The sequence below is a fragment of the Loxodonta africana genome, chromosome 1, assembly GCF_030014295.1.
Source record: "Loxodonta africana isolate mLoxAfr1 chromosome 1, mLoxAfr1.hap2, whole genome shotgun sequence".
NCBI lineage: Eukaryota > Metazoa > Chordata > Mammalia > Proboscidea > Elephantidae > Loxodonta > Loxodonta africana.
Genome location: NC_087342.1, coordinates 149,215,881 through 149,238,398, shown reverse-complemented (window position 1 = coordinate 149,238,398; position 22,518 = coordinate 149,215,881). Strand labels below are relative to the sequence as shown.

Below are 22,518 nucleotides of genomic sequence, written 5' to 3'. Positions count from 1 at the left end.
ATTTGTCACTTTGAGAATGTTACATAAATGGAATGTAACCCTTTGAGACTGGCTTTTTTTCACTCAGCATAATGAATGCCCTTGAGAGCCATCCAAGCATGGTGTGTAGCAATTGTCTGTTCCTATTACTGCTGGTACTGTTCCCATCTCTTCTCCCCTTTCTTTGCTCTCCATGAGCAACTTCCCTTTCCACTAAGAAAAAACTTTGCCGTCAAACATCTTTTTAGAACTTCGCTTTGGCCTTCTTGGAGATAAAGATCATGACAGCCAAGAGAGAAGGAATTTAAATGGAATACTCAGAAGATGAAAGTTCCCCTTTCCTGCTGACTCGGTGGAGTGCTGCCATTCTTCTTTCCTTCTTATAGAGCGCTCAGTTTAGACAGTCCTGGTGGCATACATACGCTTTCTGTGTTTCTTTTAAAAATTACATATGTTAAGTATGTTTTTAAAAATTTAAAACATATTGATTGACAATGAGGTGGTTAGTCTATTGAAACTCAAATATGTTAATTTATTCATGTCCAACTGTTCTTATAGATCAATTTATCACTGACCCTTTTTGTGAACATATGTTCTTTCCAAGACAGATAAAGGGCAAAAACAGCATTTTCAGCACGTGTTCCAGATGCTGAAGACCATGGGGTACGACTGGGTGGAAAGGTAACGTCTCTACGGCTCCTAATGGCCTGGCCGGCCAGCCACGCCAACAGTTGCACCCAGTTGTAAAAGATTTTAATTCAAACTTCAGTTCCTTGTCTTAAGATTTTAGAGTGGAAAAGCAGACTTGATTTTTTTTACATTAATTTATGTCCTGCTTATAGTAATTTCTCACTCTATGGGGCAGTTCTACTCTGTCCTATAGGGTCACTATGAGTCAGAATTGACTCGACGGCACTGGGATTTTTTGGTTTTCATAGTAATTTCTATCTTAGAAACATTTTAGTTAATGCATTTTTATTAGACATCTGCTCTCGGGCTTGATTTTCAAATTCTTAATCTCTATCTCCTTTTTTCAATAAAGTCAGTGGGGTAATTTAGTCACTTGCTAGTGATTATTTTTATAAAATTAAGCTGTGTGCCTAAGACATGCAGCAAATCACATTGTATTTCAATTTGTTACTTTTTACAAACTCCTCTGTGAGAGTTAAAGTTCAAACTACTCTCTGCAAGGGTATCGTTAGATACTTTTTTAATTTTCGGTTAACTAAACGCCCACTCTCATTTCAGGTGCCAGCATGTGCCCTTCGGAGTAGTGCAGGGAATGAAGACTCGAAGAGGAGATGTTACTTTTCTGGAAGATGTCTTAAATGAGATTCAGTTAAGGATGCTACAGAACATGGCTTCTATTAAGAGTGAATTCAATTTTTTTGTTCTTGTACTCAAACCTTGAAGTGACTTTTATGTTTTGGTGGACATTTATGCAGTGTGAATTATTATGACTGTCTCTCCATTTAACTTTTACTAACCTTGTAAATCAATTTATCACTGATCCTTTTTTCTTAATACATTTTCTTTCTAAGACAGATAAAGGGCAAAAAAAAGGCATTTTCAGCACAGCAGCCCTATGTACAACAGAACGAAACACTGCCTGGTCTTGCACCATCCTCACAGTTATTGCTATGCTTGAGCCCATTGTTGCAGCCACTGTGTCAGTGCATCTTGTCGAAGATCTTCCTCTTTTTCACTGACCCTCTACTTAACGAAGCATGACATCTTTCTCCAGGGCCTGGTCCCTCCTGATAACATGTCCAAAGCACGTGAGATGAAGTCTCACCATCCTCACTTCCAAGGATCATTTTGGCTATACTTCTTCTAAGACAGATTTGTTTGTTCTTCTGGCAGTCCATGGTATATTCAGTATTCTTCGCCAACACCGTAATTAAATAGCATCAATTTTTCTTCTGTCTTCCTTATTCATTGCCCAGCTTTCACATGCATATAAGGTGATTGAAAACACCATTGGCCTGAGTCAGGTGCACCTTAGTCCTTAAATTGACAACTTTGTTTTTTAACACTTTAAAGAGATCTTTTGCAGCAGATTTGCCCAATGCAATACATCGTTTGATTTCTTGACTGCTGCTTCCATGGCCATTGAACTTCGATTGTGGATCCAAGTAAAATGAAAATCCTTGACAACTTCAGTCTTCTATCATGATGTTGCTTATTGGTCCAGTTGTTAGGATTTTTGTTTTCTTTATGTTGAGCTGTAATCTGTACTGGAGGCTGTAGTCTTTGATCTTCATCAGTAAGTACTTCAAGTCTCTTCGCTTTCCGCAAGTAAGTTTGTGTCATTTGCATATCACGAGTTGTTAATGAGTCTTCCACCAGTCCTGATGCCACATTCTTCACGTAGTCCAGTTTCTAAGATTTCTTAGCATACAGACTTAGCATGGTGAAAGGGTACAACCCTGACACACACTGTTTCTGATTTTAAACCACTCAGTATCCCCTTCTGCTCAGACAACTGCCGCTGGGTCTAGGTACAGGTTCTGCATGAGCACAATTAAGTATTCTGGAATTCCCAATCTTTGCAATGGTATTCATAATTTGTTATGATCCCTAGTCAAATGCCTTTGCACAGACTATAAAGCACTCGTATTCTCTGCTTTCAGCCAAGATCCATCTGACATCAGTAATGATATTCCTGGTTCCACATTCTCTTCTGAATTCAACTTGAATTTCTGGCAGTTCCCTGCCAGTGTACTGCTGCACCTGTTTTTTAATTATCTTCAGCAAAATTTTACTTGCGTATGATATTAATGATATTGTTCAATAATTTCTGTGTTCTGTTGAATTACCTTTCTTTAGAATGGGCACAAATGTGGATCTCTTCCAATCGGTTGGCCAGATTTCTTGGCATAGACAAGCAGGTGCTTCCAGCGTTGCATCCATTTGTTGAAAACATTTGTTGGTATTCCGCCAGTTCCTGAGCTTTGTTTTTTACCAGTGCCTTTTTTTTCAGTGCAGCTTGGGCTCTTTCCTTAAGTACCATCAGTTCTTGATCATATGCTGCCTCCTGAAATGGTTGAACGTTGACCAATTCCTTTTGGTACAGTGACTCTATGTATTCCTTCCATCTTCTTCCCTGTATTCCTGCATGCTTCCTGCATCATTCAATATTTTGCCCATGGAATCCTTCAGAACTGCAACTCAGGACTTGAATTTTTCTTCAGTTTTTTCAACTTGAGAAATGCTGAGTGTGTTCTTCCATTTTGGTTTTCCAACTCCAGGTCTTTTCACATTTCATTGTAATATTTTACTTTGTCTTCTTGAGCCACCCTTTGAAATTTTGTTTCAGCTTTTTAACGAGACCATCTCTTCCATTCACTTTAGTTATTCTGCGTTCAAGAGCAAGTTTGAGTGTCTCTTCTGACATCCATTTGGTCTTTTCTTTCTTTCCTGTTTTTTTAATGACCTTTTGCTTTCTTCATGTCCTTGATGTCATCCCACAGTTCCTCTGGTCTTCGGTCATTGGTGTTCAGTGCATCAAATGTGTTATTCAGATATTCTCTAAATTCATGTGGGCTATACTTAGCCTTGTACTTTGGCTCTGGTAGACTTGTTCTAATTTTCTTCAACTTCAACTTGTGTATGAGCAATGCATGGTTTGTTCCACAGTTGGCCCCTGGCCTTGTTCTGACTGATAATATTGAGCTTTTCCATCATCTCTTTCCACAGATGTAGTTGATTTGATTTCTGTGTATTCCATCCGGTGAGGTCCAGGTGTATAGTCGCCGTTTTAGTTGTTAAAAAAGGTATCTGAAATGAAGAAGTCATTGGTCTTGCAAAATTCTATCATGCGATCTCTGGCATTCTGTTGCCAAGGCCATATTTTCCAGTCCTTCTTGTCTCCAACTTCTGCATTCCAATCACCAGTAATTATCAATGCATCTTGATTGTGTGTCTGATCAGTTTCAGACTGTGAAAGTTGGTAAAAATCTTCAGTTTCTTCATCTTTCCCATTAGTGGTTGGTGAGTGAGTTTGAATAATAGTCATATTAACTGGTCTTCCTCGTAGGCATATGGATATTATCCTATCACTGAGTGTTGTACTTCAGGATAGATCCTGAAATGTTCTTTTTGACAGTGAATGTGATGCCATTTTCTTCATTTTGTCATTCCTGCATAGTAGACCACATGATTGTCCAATTCAAAATGGCCAACAGTAGTCCATTTCAGCTCACTAATGCTTAGGATACTGATCTTTATGCATTTCATTTCATTTTTTTTACGACTTCCAATTTTCCTAGATTCATACTTCATACATTCCACATTCTGATTATTAATGGATGTTTGCAGCTGTTTCTTCTCATCCTGAGTCATACCACATCAGCAAATAAAGGTCCCGAAAGCTTTTCTCTATCCACGTCATTAAGGCCAACTCTACTTTGAAGAGGCAGCTTTTCCCCTGTCATTTTGAGTGCCTTCCAACCTTAGGAACTTACCTTCCAGCACTGTATCAGACAGTGTTCTGCTGCTATTCATAAGGCTTTCACTGGCCCATGTTTTTAAGAATTAGATCACCAGATCCTTCTTCCTAGTCTAAGTCTGAAACCTATCCACGGGTGACCCTGCTGGTATTTTAAATACCGGTAGCATAGCTTCCAGCATCACAGCAACATGCAAGTCACCACAGTACGACAAACCGACAGACAAGTGGTGGTGTTGAAAGTAGCTTTCACTAATTTGTAGTACCAGTTTCTCGACTTGCTGCTCAGGAATTATTTATATAATCTGAGTTAATATAACCCCGGTCCCGTTTTCATTGACATTCTCAGCAGCATCATTCCATTGTCCAAGTGGTCATGCAAAGTTCCTATATTATATAATTGGATACGAGTCACAAGTCCTTATGGTTTTGTTTAACCTTCACTGGAAAAATAAGTATCAGCTATATCTAAAGTCTTACAAGGGATAAGAAAAATAAACTTGTATTTTTCTATTTATCAGTGACTGTTCTTGCCTTTTAATGTAGCAGGGGAAATATTAACACAAAGGTAAATTAGCCTAAATTTAGAAAGCAAATTGCCTACTATGAATGTGTTTGCTCTTGATACTGTCAGCATACATTTTTGGCAGATTTTATGTTCACTTCCATCATGACCCTGGAAGATTAAAGATAGCTGCCTTTGTCTGTTTCAGCAACTAAAGAACTTGAGAACCCACAGGAGACTGCAGAGAGGGTCGGGCTCGCAGCACTCATTATTCAGGTCTGTTAAGACTCCTGGGAGACCCTTTCATTGGGCACCAGAATAAATCCCAGAGCTCAAGGTTTACTCTCTGTCATTTTAGGACTTCAGAGGTTTACTATTATCTGACTATCAGTTTAGCTGGGATCGTGTTTTCCAGAGTCGCGGTGACACTGGAGTCTTCCTACAGTACACACATGCCCGCCTGCACAGGTGAGAAGAGGCTGCAGGGAAATGCTGGGCTACTCTGCCCTCCCCACGGCGGGACCTGGCTGTTGCAATTCCAAGGATTCTGTTTTCTGGGCTTCTCCAACATCTCATTCAAAACTAGGGACCTTATTGTTTTTTGTTTCCTTTTTGTTGTTTTTTAATTAATAGTTATTTATTAAGCACCTATGTAAGAAAGACTTTCATGAATATTATCTTATTTAGTCCTTAGAATAACCCCAACAAGAGTATACTGTTTCTTCTATTTTACACATGAAGAAATAGATGTAGGGAAAATTGAAGCTTCAGGTCAAACAGTATTAGCTTCGAAGCCTGAGGCTATATTAGGAGAGCAAGGCTGTGATGTTCATCATTTGCACCTGTGTGTGCTTGGGGACTTGTTTAATCCTTTGTTGTTTTTAATTCTAACCTTCAATAACAGTTTGGAAGAGACTTTTGGATACAGTTATCTGAATGACTTCAATCCTGCTTGTTTACAAGAGCCACAGTCTATTTCAATTCTCCAGCATCTTCTCAGGTATAAAGCTTTTCTAATATTATCAAGTATGCTTCTGGTTAGTATAATGGCTTTTGGCATTTTGTTGACCAGTAGAGTGAACAAAAGGGGCCCTGGTGGTACAGTTCTTAAGCACTTGGCTGCTAACTGAAAGGTCGGCTGATCGAACCCACCAGTAGCTCCACGGGAGAAAGACCTGGTAATCTACTCCTATAAAGATTTCAGCTTTGGAAACCCTATGGGACAGTTCTATTCTGTCCTGTAGGGTCACTATGAGTCGGAATTGACGGCACAGAACAACAGAGTGAACAGGCCAGTAGCTGGCTCTTGCCTCTTGCCTCTAGACAGCATTTTCTTAAAGGTATGACCAAAAAGTGATGTTTTCCCTCTGAGGGCTTGGATTAAGCCCATGTTCAGGGTCAATTCTTAGGTCTTAAGAATGTTACCACTGCTGATTTAGAACATGCTAAGCATCCTCTAGCCCCTGGTCACACTGATGTGAAGCTTGGTCGTGCTGTAATGTTGGAAGAGATCATCGTCTCACCCTCTGTGATAAGGGAAGGAAAATCTCTGCCTTTGTGAGACTATAAGTACTTCATTTGCCTCTTGATTTCAGTTCACAGTCTCACATACAGATCTGCCTGATGTCCTTACACTGGGCGAGAGTCCACATCTTTTAGCTCTCACAGGCACTGCTGGTGAAGCCAGACCTATGGAGATAAGTCTCTGGAAAGGATGTGGGTGGTTAGGATAAAGGCAGTTTTCTCTGATTGCCACATAATAGTTCTTTCCTGGGACTAGGAGTTATTTTACTCATAAAAGCCAATTTGTGAGGAAAAATAAGCCAACCTGGTTTTCTGAGCACTGAGGGTAGTTCTATTTGCTACATTGTAGATCGTGGTCCAAAACGTGGCTGGAGGCTTTTTACATTCAGTTTAACAACCATGGCTAGAGTCCTTGCTCTGGACTAGGCCTAAGGGATACCAGGATGATTTAGAAAGTCCCTGCCATCAAGGAATTTGTAAGAAAGAAAAAGTGCCTTTGCCTTCAAATGTACACAGGGTCTTTTCTCATGTTATCTTTTACTCTTAATGGTGTCAAGTCAGCCTTACATCTAAGATCTTTAACATCTTAGTGTAGCACATGGACAGTCTTCCCCGCCAACTTCTCTTGTCATCTTTCTTTCAGGTTCGACGAGGTGCTTTACAGATCTTCTCAGGACCTTCAGCCCAGGCACATTGTCAGTTACCTAATAACTCTAAGGTATTTTAACACTGTGTTCCTGCCAAAAGGCTTTTATCCATTTATGTGGAGCCTAATGGTGTGGGACAGAGATATGACAAATATATGACTCAGCATATTACATCTCATAGCATTTTCCATTCCTTCAAGAGGATTTTTTATTGAGATCTTGCTATTTTCAAATATTAAGTGACATCTGAGACCACCTAATCTGACAAACAACCTTTCTTTCATTCTAAAATTTCCTATAAAACAAATTCTTTGGCGTAAGAAGTAATGTGCTTAAGTTATAGAAATTCTTCCTTCATTTCTTTATGAATTAGCAGTTAATGTTCATTCACTCACACATTCAGTGACACAGGTTGTGGCCACTACAGTTCAGTGAGCAGGAACTGACAACTACACAGGTGGTAACAGTAGTGATTATGGGTTATGATAGCATGAACATAAGAGACTATGTTAGGGCACCCAGCCCAGCCTTGCAGAATCAGAGAAAGCTTCTCAGAGGAAGGGAGTAGGTATTAATCAGGAGAAGTTGGTGGCAGGGGAAGAGGAAAAGCCCAGCGCTGGGCAAGAACATGATGCACTAAAGGAACTACAGGCATAGTCCTAGGAGGGATGAGAAATGAAGCGTATACAGACCTTTTCACTATGTACTAAGGCATTTAGACTTTATTTTCAGGGCAGTGGAATCCATAAAAGGGTTTTAAGCAGAGGTACAGAAAAATCAGTCAGCTAGAGGATGGAGAATGAGTTGGGAGATCAATCCAGGGGCACTTGGATAGAAATTTCATGGTAGCTGTTTTGCAGACTTTGAGTAAAGTTGAGTCTACTGCATAGCAGCAGCTATATTGTCCCATAAAACTATTTAAGAAAAATTTTTTCTTAAGAATTTACTGAAGTCGAGACCTTTAAATTCCACTTAGACATACAGAGGCAAAGAAGCCAGAAAGTCTTACTAAATGTAATTAAAACAACTGTCATCTCCTGGTACATTATCTTACTTCCTACTCTACCGAAACAGAAGGATGAGAGGGCAGAGTATGTGCAGAGTGGACTGATGACAAGTCTCTCCCTACCTTCTCACTGGACGAGAGGGGGAAAGGCCATGACATGTTATACCTTTAATAGTAATGGATACCCAAATGTTCTAATTATTAGAACGTAATCCCCTACACTTCTAAGACTAGCAATGAAATTAGAATCTTAAGAACTTGCTGCCTGGTAGTAGTAGAAGCAGGACCAGAATCTAAAGCTTGAGTTTAGTGTGTTTTACCATTCTCAGTATAGAAAAGCAATGAATTCCAGTCTCAACTTTGCAACTTTGGATACATCTTTTAATGGCTGTAAGCTTTGATTTTTTTATTTTTAAGTTGTGGGAATAAGATTAGCTAGCAAGTTCATATGTTACAGTATGTTACATGTCCTGATCATCGTTTCCCCTTTCCCATTTCAGTCATCTTGCGGCTGTGGCACATAAAACACTGCAAGTAAAACACAGTCCTCCTGAAGTGGCTGGGGTATGTTGAGTGTTTCCTGTATAATCCCTAGCATCCTCAGATTAATATTACTAGTTTTGTAAATTTTTCTGAAGGAGCATTGTATTCTTCAACTACAGTAGTGTACTTACCGACTCAGTAATTAGAATTGGGCTGTAACAATGTGTATGTACTTTCCAACATACAAGACTATGAAACACATTTTTTTACATCAAGTATTATAGTGCTAAGTTCCCCTTATCTGAAGCTGTACACTATGATGATGCTGTCACCCCCAACTCCACAGCCTCCTGTGGACCAGTGCTACCCTAAGGGATGCTAGGAATACATCTTCCTTTACCTATGCTAAACCCTAGGGCACTCGGAGATACTGTTCTTTTTAAATTAGAAGAAAAAGAATTACTTTTAAAAACATTCTTATTTATTCATTTATAAATAGCCTATTACTGAATTAAACATTTAATCATTTTTTTGTTTTATAGGCCAGACTTCTTCTTTTCAGAGCTGCCCGTTGTGTCCTAGCCAATGGAATGAAGCTTCTGGGAATAACACCTGTATCTCGGATGTAATTTTGAATTATAATGGCTTTAAAAAATGCTAAATGAATTCTAGTTATCTACTCTTAGATGCACAGGAGACGCTGGTGGTGTAGTGGTTAAGTGCTACGGCTGCTACCCAAAGGGTCGGCAGTTCAAATCTGCAGGGCGCTCCTTGGAAACTCTATGGGGCAGTTCTACTCTGTCCTATAGGGTCGCTATGAATCGGAATTGACTCGACGGCACTGGGTTTTTGGGTTATTCTTAGATGCCTTGCTTTTCAAAATAGAATTTAAACTATCATTCTGTGTCAGAATCTATATTATATTAAATCTAAGTGATTTATCAATTTAAAGTTTTTATCCTTAAAAAAAATCTGAATTCCCACATGGTCAAAAAAAGCCAAATCAGTTGCCATAGAGTCAGTTCCAGCTCATGGCAACCCCACTTGTGCAGAATAGCACTGCTCCACAGGGCCTTCAAGGCTGTAGCCTTTCAGAAGCAGATCACCAGGACTTCTCTGAGGCACCTCTGGGTGGTTTCAAACCACCACCCTTTGGTTAGTAGTTAGCCACTTAACCATTTGTGCCACCCAGGGACTTCACTTGGTCAAAAGGTACTAAATAAACATTAAATAAAATTGAGTCAAGACTTTTTTAAATTCAAACCATTGTGGTCTAATGGGGAAAAGGGTTAAAGTTTAAACTCTGGCCTAAGGTTTCTTACAGAGTGATTCTTCCAGAAACTGTTCTTATAACTGAGATCATCTAACTCTTCCATCAATAAAATAACTGATGAGGTAAAATCTCAATTTTCTTATATTGTGCCTAGTTCTGAATAAGTTTAGGAAGACCAGAAAGAAGCATCTTTTTGTCAGTATAGCTGACAACTACCCCAAGAGTACAGATCTCATGCGTACCTTTTAGTTGATATATACAGGTAACCCTTACTATATGAACTCAGGAACGGAACACATTTGGATAGCAAGGAATTACTTGTATAGACATTGTATTAGTATCTTCTCCCAAAAATGACTCTAGTAGTTAAAGCATGATCTGAAATGCAGTTTCTCAAACCATTTCCTTCATGTATCTGCATATTAAAAAAAAAACCAAAAAAACAAAACCCGCTGCTGTCGAGTCGATTCCAACTCATAGCAACCCTATAGGACAGAGGAGAACTGTCCCACAGGATTTCCAAGGAGTGGCTGGTGGACTCAAGCTGCCAACCTTTTGGTTAGCAGCCGTAGCTCGCTGTAGCTCTTAACTCCTGCTCCATTTGTGTGACTTGTTTAGGTAACACATGAGTAGGATGCAATCTGTTTGATCAGTATGGCCATCCTCATTTGCCAGTATTCCCATTCAGGTCTGCTATAATTTTTTCTAAACATTGCTACTAGAAGCCTTCTGAATACCACTGACAATCTGTTTGTACAAATGGAAAAGTAAGTTAGCTTGAACCAAAGCTTCTCCAGTTAGAATGAACACTTTTACATTGGCCAGTACGGTTAACTGTCTTAGTCCTAGAAAAGACTCATCCATGCAATCTCAATTTTAAGTGAATTCGCTTCCAGATTGCTAATTTTCTGCTTAAAAGTAACATTAGAATTCCCTTAGCACAAACCAATCATGGAATAAAAATGTACATTTGGGACATGACTTACATGTCTAGTATCCTCCTCCACTTCTGAGAAACTGTCCCCTCCCCAGATCAGTGATAGCCTCGTGAGCATTTGAATCTTGAGTGAAATGAGGCAAGCCACTTAGAGCCAAGTCTTTGCTAAAGCAGCTCCCTGAAACGACTGTTCATTAATTTTTACAACCTTCAGCTCCACAGCCCTGACTGCTGTCCTTCGATAAATTCCTTTTTTAAGGGTAGTCAGAGTTACTTTTGCAACCAGAGAACCCTAACAGATATAATCTAACATGTACCCCCATTACCATCCAGTTGATTCCAACCCATGGCAACCCTATAGGACAGAGTAGAACTGTCCCATAGGGTTTCCAAGGATTTGAACTACTCACCTTTTGGGTAGCAACTGAGCTCTTAACCACTGCTCCACCAGGGCTCCATCCAACATATAGAAGATAAAAAATGTCATGTTTTGGGTTTTTTGTTCTGTTTTTGTACTATCTTAATGTTCATATCTATAATACAAAAAGTTACTGAATAGAATTCATATAAATTAGGTTTATTGCTGAATTTCCCTGTTAACATTATAAAAATCTTTTTAAAAACACTGAAATTTCACAAGTTATTGAGAGTCCAACAGTTAAACATTTTATAAAAAAAAGTACAAAAGTGACATTAGAAATTTTTTTGAAGAAAAGTATATCATCTAACAGGAAAGAAATATGAATCCAGACAATGAATGGCACAAATACAGCACTAAAGGAGTAGTACTCGGTCACCACCCAGAAGTCATTGTCTGAGTTACGAAACAGATTCATTTTGAGAAAAAGTTACACATTCAGTTTGTTTTTCTGAACTAGCCTGTCTTAGTTCTGCCTCTCTTTTCAAAGAGAAGAACTTGGTCTTCACAGCTGCTGAGACAAAATACTGTATGTGAACAAAGAGCAAAGAGGGATTCCCCCCTTTCCCCTGGTACATGAACAAGAGGACGGTTAGTACAGAAATGGCTTTGGCACTTTAACTCTTAAATATCGTCCCAGACCACTTGTAGCCTCACGTGATTTTTTAACACCACATCATCTCTATACTTTTTATGTACATGATATATACAGTAATAAAATTCCTTCATTCTGAAACAAAACAGTTTGACCCCAAACAGGTCCACATTAGCAATTAATTCAGGTAGCTTTCTTCTTATGCCATACAATTTTTTGTTTTTGTTTGTTAAGCTACCCTCTGGGATTCTTAAGGCTCTAGTTTGATGCAAATGCTTTAGTCTTAGTAGGAATCTCTCTTGAGATTGAAATCACACACCAATGACTCTGTCTTTTGAAGCTGTTTCTCCTTGGATGGATGTAGTGTCTTGTCTGGGTAATCCATAAAGATATATAGAAACACATACGAGAAGGGTACCCAGAGCAAAGGTGAGTGCTAAAAAGGGGAAAAAAAAAAAGTTTAATCTGTATTTGTATCTCTAAAACTATATAACAATGATCGGTTTAACATTCTGAAAACTTCTAGTAGTGTGTTTATACTATCAGACCATATAGGAAATAAAGTATTCTACTTTTATGATGGCAGGTTTAGAAAGGTCATCAACTGTAGCAAAAAAAGAAAAAAAAGGAGGGGGGGAGTAGTAAAATCAAGGGAGTGACAATCTTTGACTACACACTTAAGAACACCAGTGTGTCTGTCCTGGACCACTCTGACATAAAGGACATACTAACTTCCTGTATGCTGATTTAAAAAAAAAAAGCAGTAGGGTGTAGCTTTTCCATAATATCAGCAGAAACCTGTGAGAGTCTAAATAGTTGAGCAAAATTCAGATTCAGGTGACCCAAGACTGCCTGCCTTTCCTCTTTTCATCTTAATCCTGAAAATCAGGAAACAAATTGAATCACAACTTGCCCAAACTTGACAATCATTATGTAACTAAACGCTTACATCAAAAGCTTGCTAAAACTCTATATTCTGTTCAAAACCAAACCATATTCTATATGAACTACAATGGCACAGTCTTAAGAGCTTTAAAAATGGCAAGCTATGATTTTAGTTTATCCCTAACTAGAAAAGAACAGCTTTGCTTTCAAAAGGGGGGGGGGGGGGGCTAATTTAAATAGAAAACTGAAAGATAGCCAGGGCATTCTAATTAACTTCCTTGACCATCAACAGTAGGAGAGAACATTGACCAAAAGGCATTTTATACTATTTGAGTATTAGGAAAAGGAACAAACGCATGAGGAGATTTGCTGAGCGTAAGGATGAGTTAGAACTACAAGTTCACCCAAATCAAGTAATAAAAATATCTAATGAAGGTTCTAAAATCGTACGTAACTGGCTTTCTACAAAACATTTAGCCTATGTGCCAGGTACTGGTCCAAGCACTTTGCCTGAAAAGAACCCTAAGAGGTCGGTGATATTATTCCCATTTTCCTGATGAAGAAATTGACACAGGCTAAGTACCTTCCTCAGAGTTGCACAGCTAATAAATGGTATAGCCAAGGTTTGAACTACACTATAAAATGATTTTCTAGAATTTCTACAAAGCTGGTGTTCCCCTATTTGCATATATAGCAACAGCCAATTTTAAAATGAAATGTAAATACAGGCCAGGTCTGTTTTATTTACCGTAGATATTTGACAGATTTTTCTCACACATTAGTTTATGGTATATTAACTGATTAGTAAGGAAAATCATCATTACAGCACAACCCAAAAAAACACCAAACCCACTGATGTCAAGTCGATTCCGACTCATAGCGACCCTACAGGACAGAGCAGATCTGCCTGATAGAGTTTCCAAGGAGCACCTGGCAGATTGAAACTGCCGACCTCTTGGTTAGCAGCTGCAGCACTTGACCACTACGCCACCAGGGTTTCCTTACAGCATAAAAGCACCCTGAAATGTTAAGGTAACATCACTTAAATGTTAAGGTAAGATGACTTAATTCAGAAGCCAACATAATGCTGGATGTGGGCTAGGGAAAATTATATTAGAAGGACTAGCATAGCAGTGGTGCCAGAATGCTAGCTATACTAATGAATTTTGTATTAGTTACATATTACATGAAACAAATAATTTTCATAAAAGAAAACCTACATTTGGATAATAGTTTCAAAGCCAATTCATACCCAAGTCTTAGGAAGGTACAAAACAAGGAAATGAAAGATGTTTTCTGCCCTTTCCTTAAAACAAAAACCCTGCTGAAAGTAATCATTTCCAAAAGTCCACGTATTTATTTCCTTAAGTGCCCAATCACTCTAATTTCACCATGAATCCTCTCTTATAACTGAGTAGTCCCTGACTTTGGCATAGAACCAGCACCCCTCAGCTTAAGCTCTGGGACCATTTAAACAACCTAAGTACTGCTTACTCACGTTCCACACAACTGAACTGCTGCACTTGTAGAATGAATTATAGTAACAAAGCTAGGAATTTCTATAAACACTATGACCAACTATCATTTTTAGTAAGAGATTAAATAAATCAAGGAAGTGAGACTCTTCCCTGTTAATAACTACAAACAAGGACATACTTATCTGTAGTCCAAACAGCATCACTGAAGCAATGGTGGAAAGGACAATGGCTGCTGCTGCAGAAAAGCCCTTCATGATGTTGTCTGTGTACTTGACCACAACAGAAGTATAGAGGCCTCCAACGCTTGCGAGAACTTGTATACGGAAAGAAAGAAAATCTTAACACTCCAGTAAATGAAACATCCTATCATGGTAAAACAAGTTTCATCCCCAGAAATGACACACTAATTAACCTACAGAATACTATTTTCCTTAAAAGCAGCCATTTGAGTTTGTATTAAAACTGAGTAGTAGTTCCTGCATAACAACATTGTATTTCAGATGCCCAAAAGGTATGTGGTATACTACTAAATTGTACACATTCATTGCTAACACATTAGATACTTCTGATTGTGAAGGCAAAATTGCTTTGGGATAGCTATGTCACAAAAGTAAGTCAATAAAACCAAAATTACATTTTCAAATGGGTATTCACAGTATCAAAGGAATGATTTCAAAATGCTGCAAACGCTTAAAACAGACAGCTAACTTTTTTTAAAAAAAGGGAAGGGAGGATCTACCCAGAGCCTTCAATTCCTAGATACTTACAGATGACAAACCAGACATAATATGTGTAACCATAGAAAAATCCTTTTTCTTTAATTTCATCTCCATCTGACAAGTAGACACCAACTAATGTCACAACAATCCCTGAGAGATACATCTGAATGTTTCTCACCCAAAGGGAAGTGTCTGAACTCTTTAAAACTTTTTCAAAATATACTCCTGAAAGAAAATTAGATATGCAAATATGGAATTAAATAAAGATATTGGAAATTAAATATTTTTCATTTAGAACAATAACCTAGAGATAGATAAAGTATATGATTAGGGGAACAAACATACTTTAGGTTAATTAAATGTAAATATTATGTAGGTTGGGGCATATGGCATACTGAACATTACCAATTTACATTTTTACAGATCTCACAGAATAAATAAGAGGGATTTTTTACATGCCACATTTCATAGGAGACTGCTAAATTATTTTTAAGAACAATTTCTGCTTGTATTACAGCAGTAGGATCACAAAATCTCTGTGTACTACTTAATGCCAATAAAAGACTTGCTTTGGTCAGCTGGAAAACTGTACTATTAGAGTGAATTATCTTAATCATACCCCTGTAATACATGTCTAGTAATGAATACTCCTAACTTTGCAAAATAAACTTCATAATCACCGCTTGGAATTTTTTCAGAGCAAATAACACAACTAAATTAAAATTTAAATAGAATTTGCTGAGTGAAGCCATTTTCTTTAAAGCAGGGTTCCAAAAGCCAAGGTCACATACAATTTCAGAAGGGTTATGCACTTCCTAACTAGAGAATCGATTTTGCATGTGTGTGCATTTTCTGGGGTTGAGGGTGTATAATTTTTCTCAGATACTCCAGAGGAGTATATGATCTTCCCCAAAATGCCACAAACCATTGCTGTAAGCTCTGGTTATAGTTACAAGGAATGCATGTTTAACAAGGACATTAAAGATTTTAGTTATAGACATGATGTTAGAGACCTAAGAACTGTCTCTAAAAGATTAATCAACTGAAAAGAGTAATGAAGAACAAGATTGTTTTGATTGGAAAGAGCCAGAAAATGGCTATAAACACAATGGTTATTCCTATTTTCTACCTTTGATTGTACCACCTGGGAAAAGTATTTAACTATTCAGTGCTTAGTCATTCCAAACATAGAGGAATATTAAACCACCCACGCTTTCCTTAATTGTGCAATGAAAGACTGAACCAAATAGAATGTTGGATGTAAACGTTTAATTGTTCAAAAATAGTGCTAAAAAGTCACATACTGTAACTTTTTGGGGGGTAACTCAATTTTTATTTCTAATTTGCTAGTTCCTAAGAATCACAGCTTAGCATGATGTTATTAAGTATATTGCTAAGTTTAGATTTCACCTATCTTATAAAATATCTTACTTACAAGCAGTATTTCACCCCCATATCCAGCTGCTTTCGTAGTCAAAAATAAAAACAGTCCTAACTCTTAAACAGCACAAACGAAAAATAAATAATAAAAACTTACAGCTATGATACATTCTTTACTAAAAAAGAGCTTTAAGTCTTTCTGCTGGGACTTTTTCTAAAACACATTCATTTTCTTATGTGACACTTAGCATTCATACTTTGTCTTTTCTTGACCTTACACTTGTGACCCCAGATGTCCATGGTTTTTTCTGTGACTGATTTTGTGTTCTATTCCTCCTTTTCTGGCTGTTACTTCCATGTGTTTAATTTTCTAAAGGACTCTCCTCCCTCCTTCCTACCTTCCCACTCTCTTGTCCTTCATCTGTTAAAGTAGAAGAACTTGAGGTCACCAGGGAAAAACATATACGGAGTTGGTGGCATTAAAAACTCAAAGCAGCAGGATTTAGCTTAAGGACATCATCATTTCCAGGGAAAATGAAAGTAAGCACTTGACCTTTCTGACAGTTAATTTCCTCCATTTTCAGAGGTCTTTTTGCACTTATTTTTGGGTTCTTGGCTGAACTGTGGATGGTCAAAGTGGGCAGAAATACATTCTTAGATAACTGCAAGTAGGAATAAGAACCAAGGCCTGAACTGAGTCCAACACTGCCACACATTTACTGCAAAACAGCTGACATAAAACTAACTAAAAGTAAGAAAGCTTCAATGGGAAGGAAACTGTTAGTTATGATAAAGCAAGATAAACGATCCCTATCTAAAGTCCAGTGTTTTCAGAAAATCTGACAACAGAATAAATTGACGGTTTTATGATTTACCTGCAAATCCTGAGCACAATACAGCAATCGCTATTGCACCAAACCCTAATAATGGATTCTGTTCCACCTGCAATATTAATTTTGTAAAAGTTGTTTTAGTAACTAATGAGTAGCAACCATCCAAGAGACCAAAGAAATGAAAAGCAAAAATCTGCATTACATATCTACATGGGAATAAATTGAAAACAGCAACTCGAAAAGTTAGATAGGAAGCTTAGGGGGCAAGAGTTTACATTAACAGTGAAGGAATAATTTGGAAAAGGAGGACGAGAATGGTTGCACAATTTGAAAAATGTAATCAATATCACTGAATTGTAATATAGAAACTTGAATTGATGTATGTTTTGCTGTGTATATTTTCAGCAATAACAAAAAAAATTTAAAAAAAGAACATTACAGTTCTACTGAAAGTCTGTCCTACATCAGACACAGTTATTCTATAGAATAAGACAATACCAAACAAAAGGACTATCACAGAAATTAACCAAAGCACTGCACTTAGTGTGTCTCTCAAATCACAGCCACAGTAAAGGCTTTGTGTAATACTTATCGTCATGTGTACCTCCTGTTCCTAATACCAGTAAGTACCCTGGCATAGAATTTGCATAGTCAGCCTGATTCTTAATTTTAACTATTGCCACTACTCTAACTCAAGCCTTTATAGCATCATTCCTGGAAATGTAATAGTTTAACTTGTTTTAAGTTGCTACTTTGAAGCAATCTTTGCTGAAAACTTCTCAAAGGGTCCCTATCAACAATAGGCAGAAGTACTGGCTTTTAAGACTCTGCCTTGTTGAATTTTTATCAAATATTTATAGCATACCTGCTATGTACCCAAATATCTTGTTATATACTAAATGAATAAAGACGAAGATGATATATCAGAAGGTTCTTAAGTAATTCATGTATAGGACAGACTAACAGGTATACATAATTATAATACTGTAAGAAAAGTACTAACAGATACGTGTATATGGGCCCCAACCTACTGTTTTATCTTTATTTCCTCTTTCTGCCCTAAACTAACCCTCATGGGCTTTCCTTAGCCTTTCCTGAGAGATAAATACTATCTTGATAGTATTACTGAAACTCGTAAGACTCACGACTGTAACATGACAAGGAAGGATACATCGTGTTCAAAATAATAAGTCTGATACAAGGAGAGCACTAGTTTATGTTAAGTACCTGAGGGACAAATCTTGACCTAAAATGTCTGCATGAAGACAAAAGGAGAAATAAAAGTACATTACAGTTCTCCAAAGTGTGTTCCCTGGTCTAAAAGTAGCACTTGGAACTTGACAGAAATAAATACTATCAGGTCCCACCGCGGACTACTGAAACATAAATTCTGGGGATAGGGCTCAGCAATCTGATCTAACTAACCTTCCAGTTGATTCTGAGGTACATTAAAGTTTGAGAACCACTTCTTATTGTTGTTAGGTGCCATCAAGTTGGTTCTGACTCATAGCAACCCTATGTACAACAGAATGAAACACTGTCCGGTTCTGCACCATCCTCACAATCACTGTTATGCTTGAGCCCATTGTTGCAGCCACTGTGTCAATCCGTCTCATGGAGGCTCTTCCTCTTCTTTGCTGACCCTCTACTTTACCAAGCATATCCTTCTCCAGGGGCTGGTCCCTTCTGATAACATGTCCAAAGTACGTAAGAGGAAGTCTCGCCATCCTTGTTTCTAAAGAGCATTCTAGCTGTACTTCTTCCAAGACAGATTGTTTGTTCTTCTGGCAATCCATGGTACATTCAATATTCTTTGCCAACCACATAATTCAAAGGCATCAATTGTTTGGTCTTCCTTATTCATTGTCCAGTTTTCGCATATATATGGGGCAACTGATGATACCATGGCTTGGGTCAGGTGTACCTTGGTCTTCAAAGTGACATCTTTGCTTTTTAACACTTTAAAGAGATCTTTTGCAGCAGATTTGCCCAATGCAATACGTCATTTGATTTCCTGACTTCTGCTTCCATAGGCATTGATTGTGAATCCAAGTAAAATTAAATCTTCAACAACTTCGATATTTTGTTTATCATGTTTATTGGTCCAGTTGTAAGAATTTTTGTTTTATGTTGAAATGTAATCCATACTGAAGGCTGTAGTCTTTGATCTTCACGTAAGTGCTTCAAGTCCTCTTCACTTTTAGCAATCAAGGTTGTGTCATCTGTATAATGCAGGTTGTTAATGAGTCTTCCTCCAATCCCAATGCCCCATTCTTCTTCATATGGTGCAGCTTCTGGGATTATTTGCTCAGCATACAGAATGACTAAAAAAAAAAAGTATGGTAAAAGAATACAACGCTGACACACACCTTTCCTGACTTTAAACCATGCAGTATCCCCTTCGTCTGTTCAAACCACTGCCTCTTAGTCTATATATACAGATTCCTCATGAGCACAGTTAAGTGTTCTAGAATTCCTATTCTTCACAACATTACAATAATTTGTTATGATCCACACAGTCAAATGCTTTTGCATAGTCAATACAGCACCAGTAAACATCTTTCTGGTATTCTCTGCTTTCAGCCAAGATCCATCTGACATCAGCAATGATATCCTTCATTCCATGTTCTCTTCTGAATCCAGCTTGAACTGCTGACAGTTCCCTGTCAGTGTACTGCTGCAACTGCTTTTCGCCAGCAAAATTTTACTTGTGTGTGATGTTAGTGATATTGTTCAATAATTTCTGCATTGGGTTGGATTACCCTTCTTTGGAATGGGCACAAATATTGATCTCTTCCAATTGGTTGGCCAGGAAGCTGTCTTGCAAATTTCTTGACACAGGCAATGAGCACCTTCAGCACTGCATCCCTTTGTTGAAATATCTCAATTGGTACTGAGCTGAGTAAATCCTCATACTAAAGAGTGCTAATTAATAGAACAAAATCAAGCTAGAACGACAAGTAACACCAACATGCAAGGCATGCAAACAAGCTATCTTTGAAACAGATCCTACAGCTCCAGTCAAACCTTCAGTTCACCTCAGCCCTAGCTGATATCTTGCTTACAACCTTATCAGCAACCATAAACCAGAACCACCAGCTAAGCTGTCCCCAAATTCCGGACCCATAAATAAATATTTACTAAGTAAGAAAGACGATTTTTAAAAAATCAAGCTAGAGGGCAGTCTAAAGGTATAGCCACGGAACTTCAGTCCCATCCTATCCAAAATTTTCAGTGAAGACACAGAAGAACTACTTGTCAAATGTGTAGAAAGAATAACACTCGAGGGAAAAGCTAATAACGGGTAAGGACTAGTAAAATCCCAAAAGGTTAAACAATGACCCAAAACTAACAAGATGAGCTTAATAAATACAAAAAAAAAAAAAATCCTGCATTTTGGTTTAGAAGAAGCTCATGCACAAGACACATTTGAAACATATTTATCAAAATTTATGTGTAGCGGCTACATGTCACTGTATATAATCAATTTGAGAATGGATATCCCACCACCCCCCAAAAAAAAGTAACATAATCTTATGCTGATTTAACAAGTGTGTAGAATTCAGAACAAAGCAGGTAGTTAGCAAGCTACACCTTATACTACTCAGGCACCATCTGGAGAAGATGTGAAGTCTAAGACTTTCTGAGGGGCAATGGCAGATGAGTGCATCTGGAAGAGAAAAATAAGGTAAAGGAAAGGTTTCAGGCAGGAGGTGGGCATCGGGAAGACTCTGTCTAGAATCCATATTATAAAAGGAAACATTAGGGTTGTTTAAATGAAGGAAAAAAGCCTTGAAAGGTAAGGAGGTGATAACTGTCCTCAAATATTCAAAGGATCATCATATAAAGCGAGTAGGGATCTGAGTGATTCTGACACAAAGAACGAGAGGCAGGTATAGGAAGCTACATTCTGTTTAAAATATGAAAGAACTTTCAAGAGTGGTCCAAAAACAGAATGAGCTGCCCTATGCTCTGCTTGAGCTCACTAACTTTTCAAAACATAACCTATGTGAGGCAGAACCTAACATCTTTTCTAAGGTTGTGAAGTGTTACTTAAAACTCATATTTAACTATGAAGTATTTGCCTTACTTCCTAAACAAATTATTTCTCTGATGGTCTACAACCGAGTTAAATGGGCAGCTCATATTTGATTAATGTTTTGAAATGTCACCAAGATTATGAGCATGCTATGCATCATCTGAAGACAATAAATATTAACCTAAAACTCATTTTTTTTCTAAAACTCATTTTTTGCGGGGTGTGGGGAGAGGACACACACCATATCTCCACCAGGCTAGAAGGTAACTACCTAAAAAGGAATTGACTTTCCACTTTCCACTTTCACAGGCTCCCCATATATTCCCAGCTGCCTTATACTCCTAATAGAACCATGCTCCTTTGTTGGCTAAAAATTGAAGAGAGTTTGGTGGTAGAGGGAAGCCCCTGATCTTCGGAAGGTCATTCACTAGAGCTTCACTTCCTACTTGTCTTTGGGAAAATAACTGATTGAGGCTTATATAAAAAATCAAGTATATACCTAAATATTCAACTCTAAACAAACTAAAAGTTCATTCTAAGTAAAGGGGATTTTTTGCCCTATTTTAGTTATCAATTATCAGTAAGAACACTAAAAAAAAAAAAAAACTCTACTCCCCTATAATTCCAATGATGACAGTGAGATTATGTGCAAAGGGTAAGAAACTTCTTAAGTTGAGGGCGAATATGAAAACTTGAAGAAAACCTTTACCTTGCCCAGTGTTTCTGAGAAGATGTCTAAAAGAAGCCTAGAAGTTCTACATATACAGTGTGGAAGCTGGCAGTTTTAGTCATAAGTTAGCTATTAACTGTATAACTTTGGACAAGTTACTTTGCTTCTTTAGACTTCAATTTTGATGGGGTTGGATTACATTGTACTTTCTATCTCTAACTTATTTTATGTATAGTCCCCTCTAAGAAACAGAAAGCCAGTGTTGCTGTATTATCCTTTCTAATAAGCAACATTATACTAAGAAAGTTCATTTTAAATCAAAGAAATCATATTGTATTCATCAATGTGACTGCTCGAAGTGTATTAGACTTAAGGAAGTTTCTTATTTTATTCATGGTATACATTTTGTTTCTTACCACAACTTTTGTAGCTTGGGCTGGTTTCCATTGTACAAGGGTGACTCCTCCACATAGCATAAAAACTGAAACCCACTGTAGTTTGCTGAGTGTCCGGTTTAACATTAAAACAGTACATAAGGCAGTACAGGGAATCTTCAACTGGTAAGTCACCTAGAGGCGAAACAATGAATTAATGAATTCAGCTAATATCAGTCTCTAGCACATATATATAATTTCTGATTCATTTATAGAATTATCAAGAAAAAAGTATTTGATAATGTTATAAAGGGTTAATAAAA

At 37.7% G+C, this 22,518-nt stretch overlaps 2 protein-coding genes across 8 annotated transcripts in view; one reads left to right on the top strand and one right to left on the bottom strand.

Annotated features, from left to right (window-relative positions):
* Nucleotides 1-10,252, top strand: part of RARS2 (arginyl-tRNA synthetase 2, mitochondrial) — a 57,566-nt gene extending 47,314 nt beyond the window's left edge. Inside the window, exons 13-20 of one of the 2 annotated variants that reach the window (XM_064288854.1) lie at nucleotides 584-660; nucleotides 1,228-1,352; nucleotides 5,143-5,210; nucleotides 5,293-5,402; nucleotides 5,839-5,934; nucleotides 7,102-7,153; nucleotides 8,612-8,675; nucleotides 9,137-10,252. In XM_064288854.1, the coding sequence (XP_064144924.1) occupies nucleotides 584-660; nucleotides 1,228-1,352; nucleotides 5,143-5,210; nucleotides 5,293-5,402; nucleotides 5,839-5,934; nucleotides 7,102-7,153; nucleotides 8,612-8,635 (552 nt within the window). In that variant the 3' untranslated portion in view covers nucleotides 8,636-8,675; nucleotides 9,137-10,252. Of the gene's footprint in view, nucleotides 1-583; nucleotides 661-1,227; nucleotides 1,353-5,142; nucleotides 5,211-5,292; nucleotides 5,403-5,838; nucleotides 5,935-7,101; nucleotides 7,177-8,611; nucleotides 8,676-9,136 lie in introns of both variants that reach the window. The other variant, XM_003404358.4, reaches the window with a different exon arrangement.
* Nucleotides 10,253-11,250: 998 nt separating this feature from the next.
* The window catches only part of SLC35A1 (solute carrier family 35 member A1), a 33,279-nt gene continuing 22,011 nt past the window's right edge, over nucleotides 11,251-22,518 (bottom strand). For 5 of the 6 annotated variants that reach the window (XM_064288862.1, XM_064288892.1, XM_064288871.1 and 2 more), the window contains 5 exons: nucleotides 22,238-22,390; nucleotides 17,155-17,221; nucleotides 14,948-15,124; nucleotides 14,359-14,493; nucleotides 13,407-13,721 (listed from right to left, as the gene is read on the bottom strand). In XM_064288862.1, the coding sequence (XP_064144932.1) occupies nucleotides 13,588-13,721; nucleotides 14,359-14,493; nucleotides 14,948-15,124; nucleotides 17,155-17,221; nucleotides 22,238-22,390 (666 nt within the window). In that variant the 3' untranslated portion in view covers nucleotides 13,407-13,587. Of the gene's footprint in view, nucleotides 12,254-13,406; nucleotides 13,722-14,358; nucleotides 14,494-14,947; nucleotides 15,125-17,154; nucleotides 17,222-22,237; nucleotides 22,391-22,518 lie in introns of those variants that run through there. The other variant, XM_003404359.4, reaches the window with a different exon arrangement.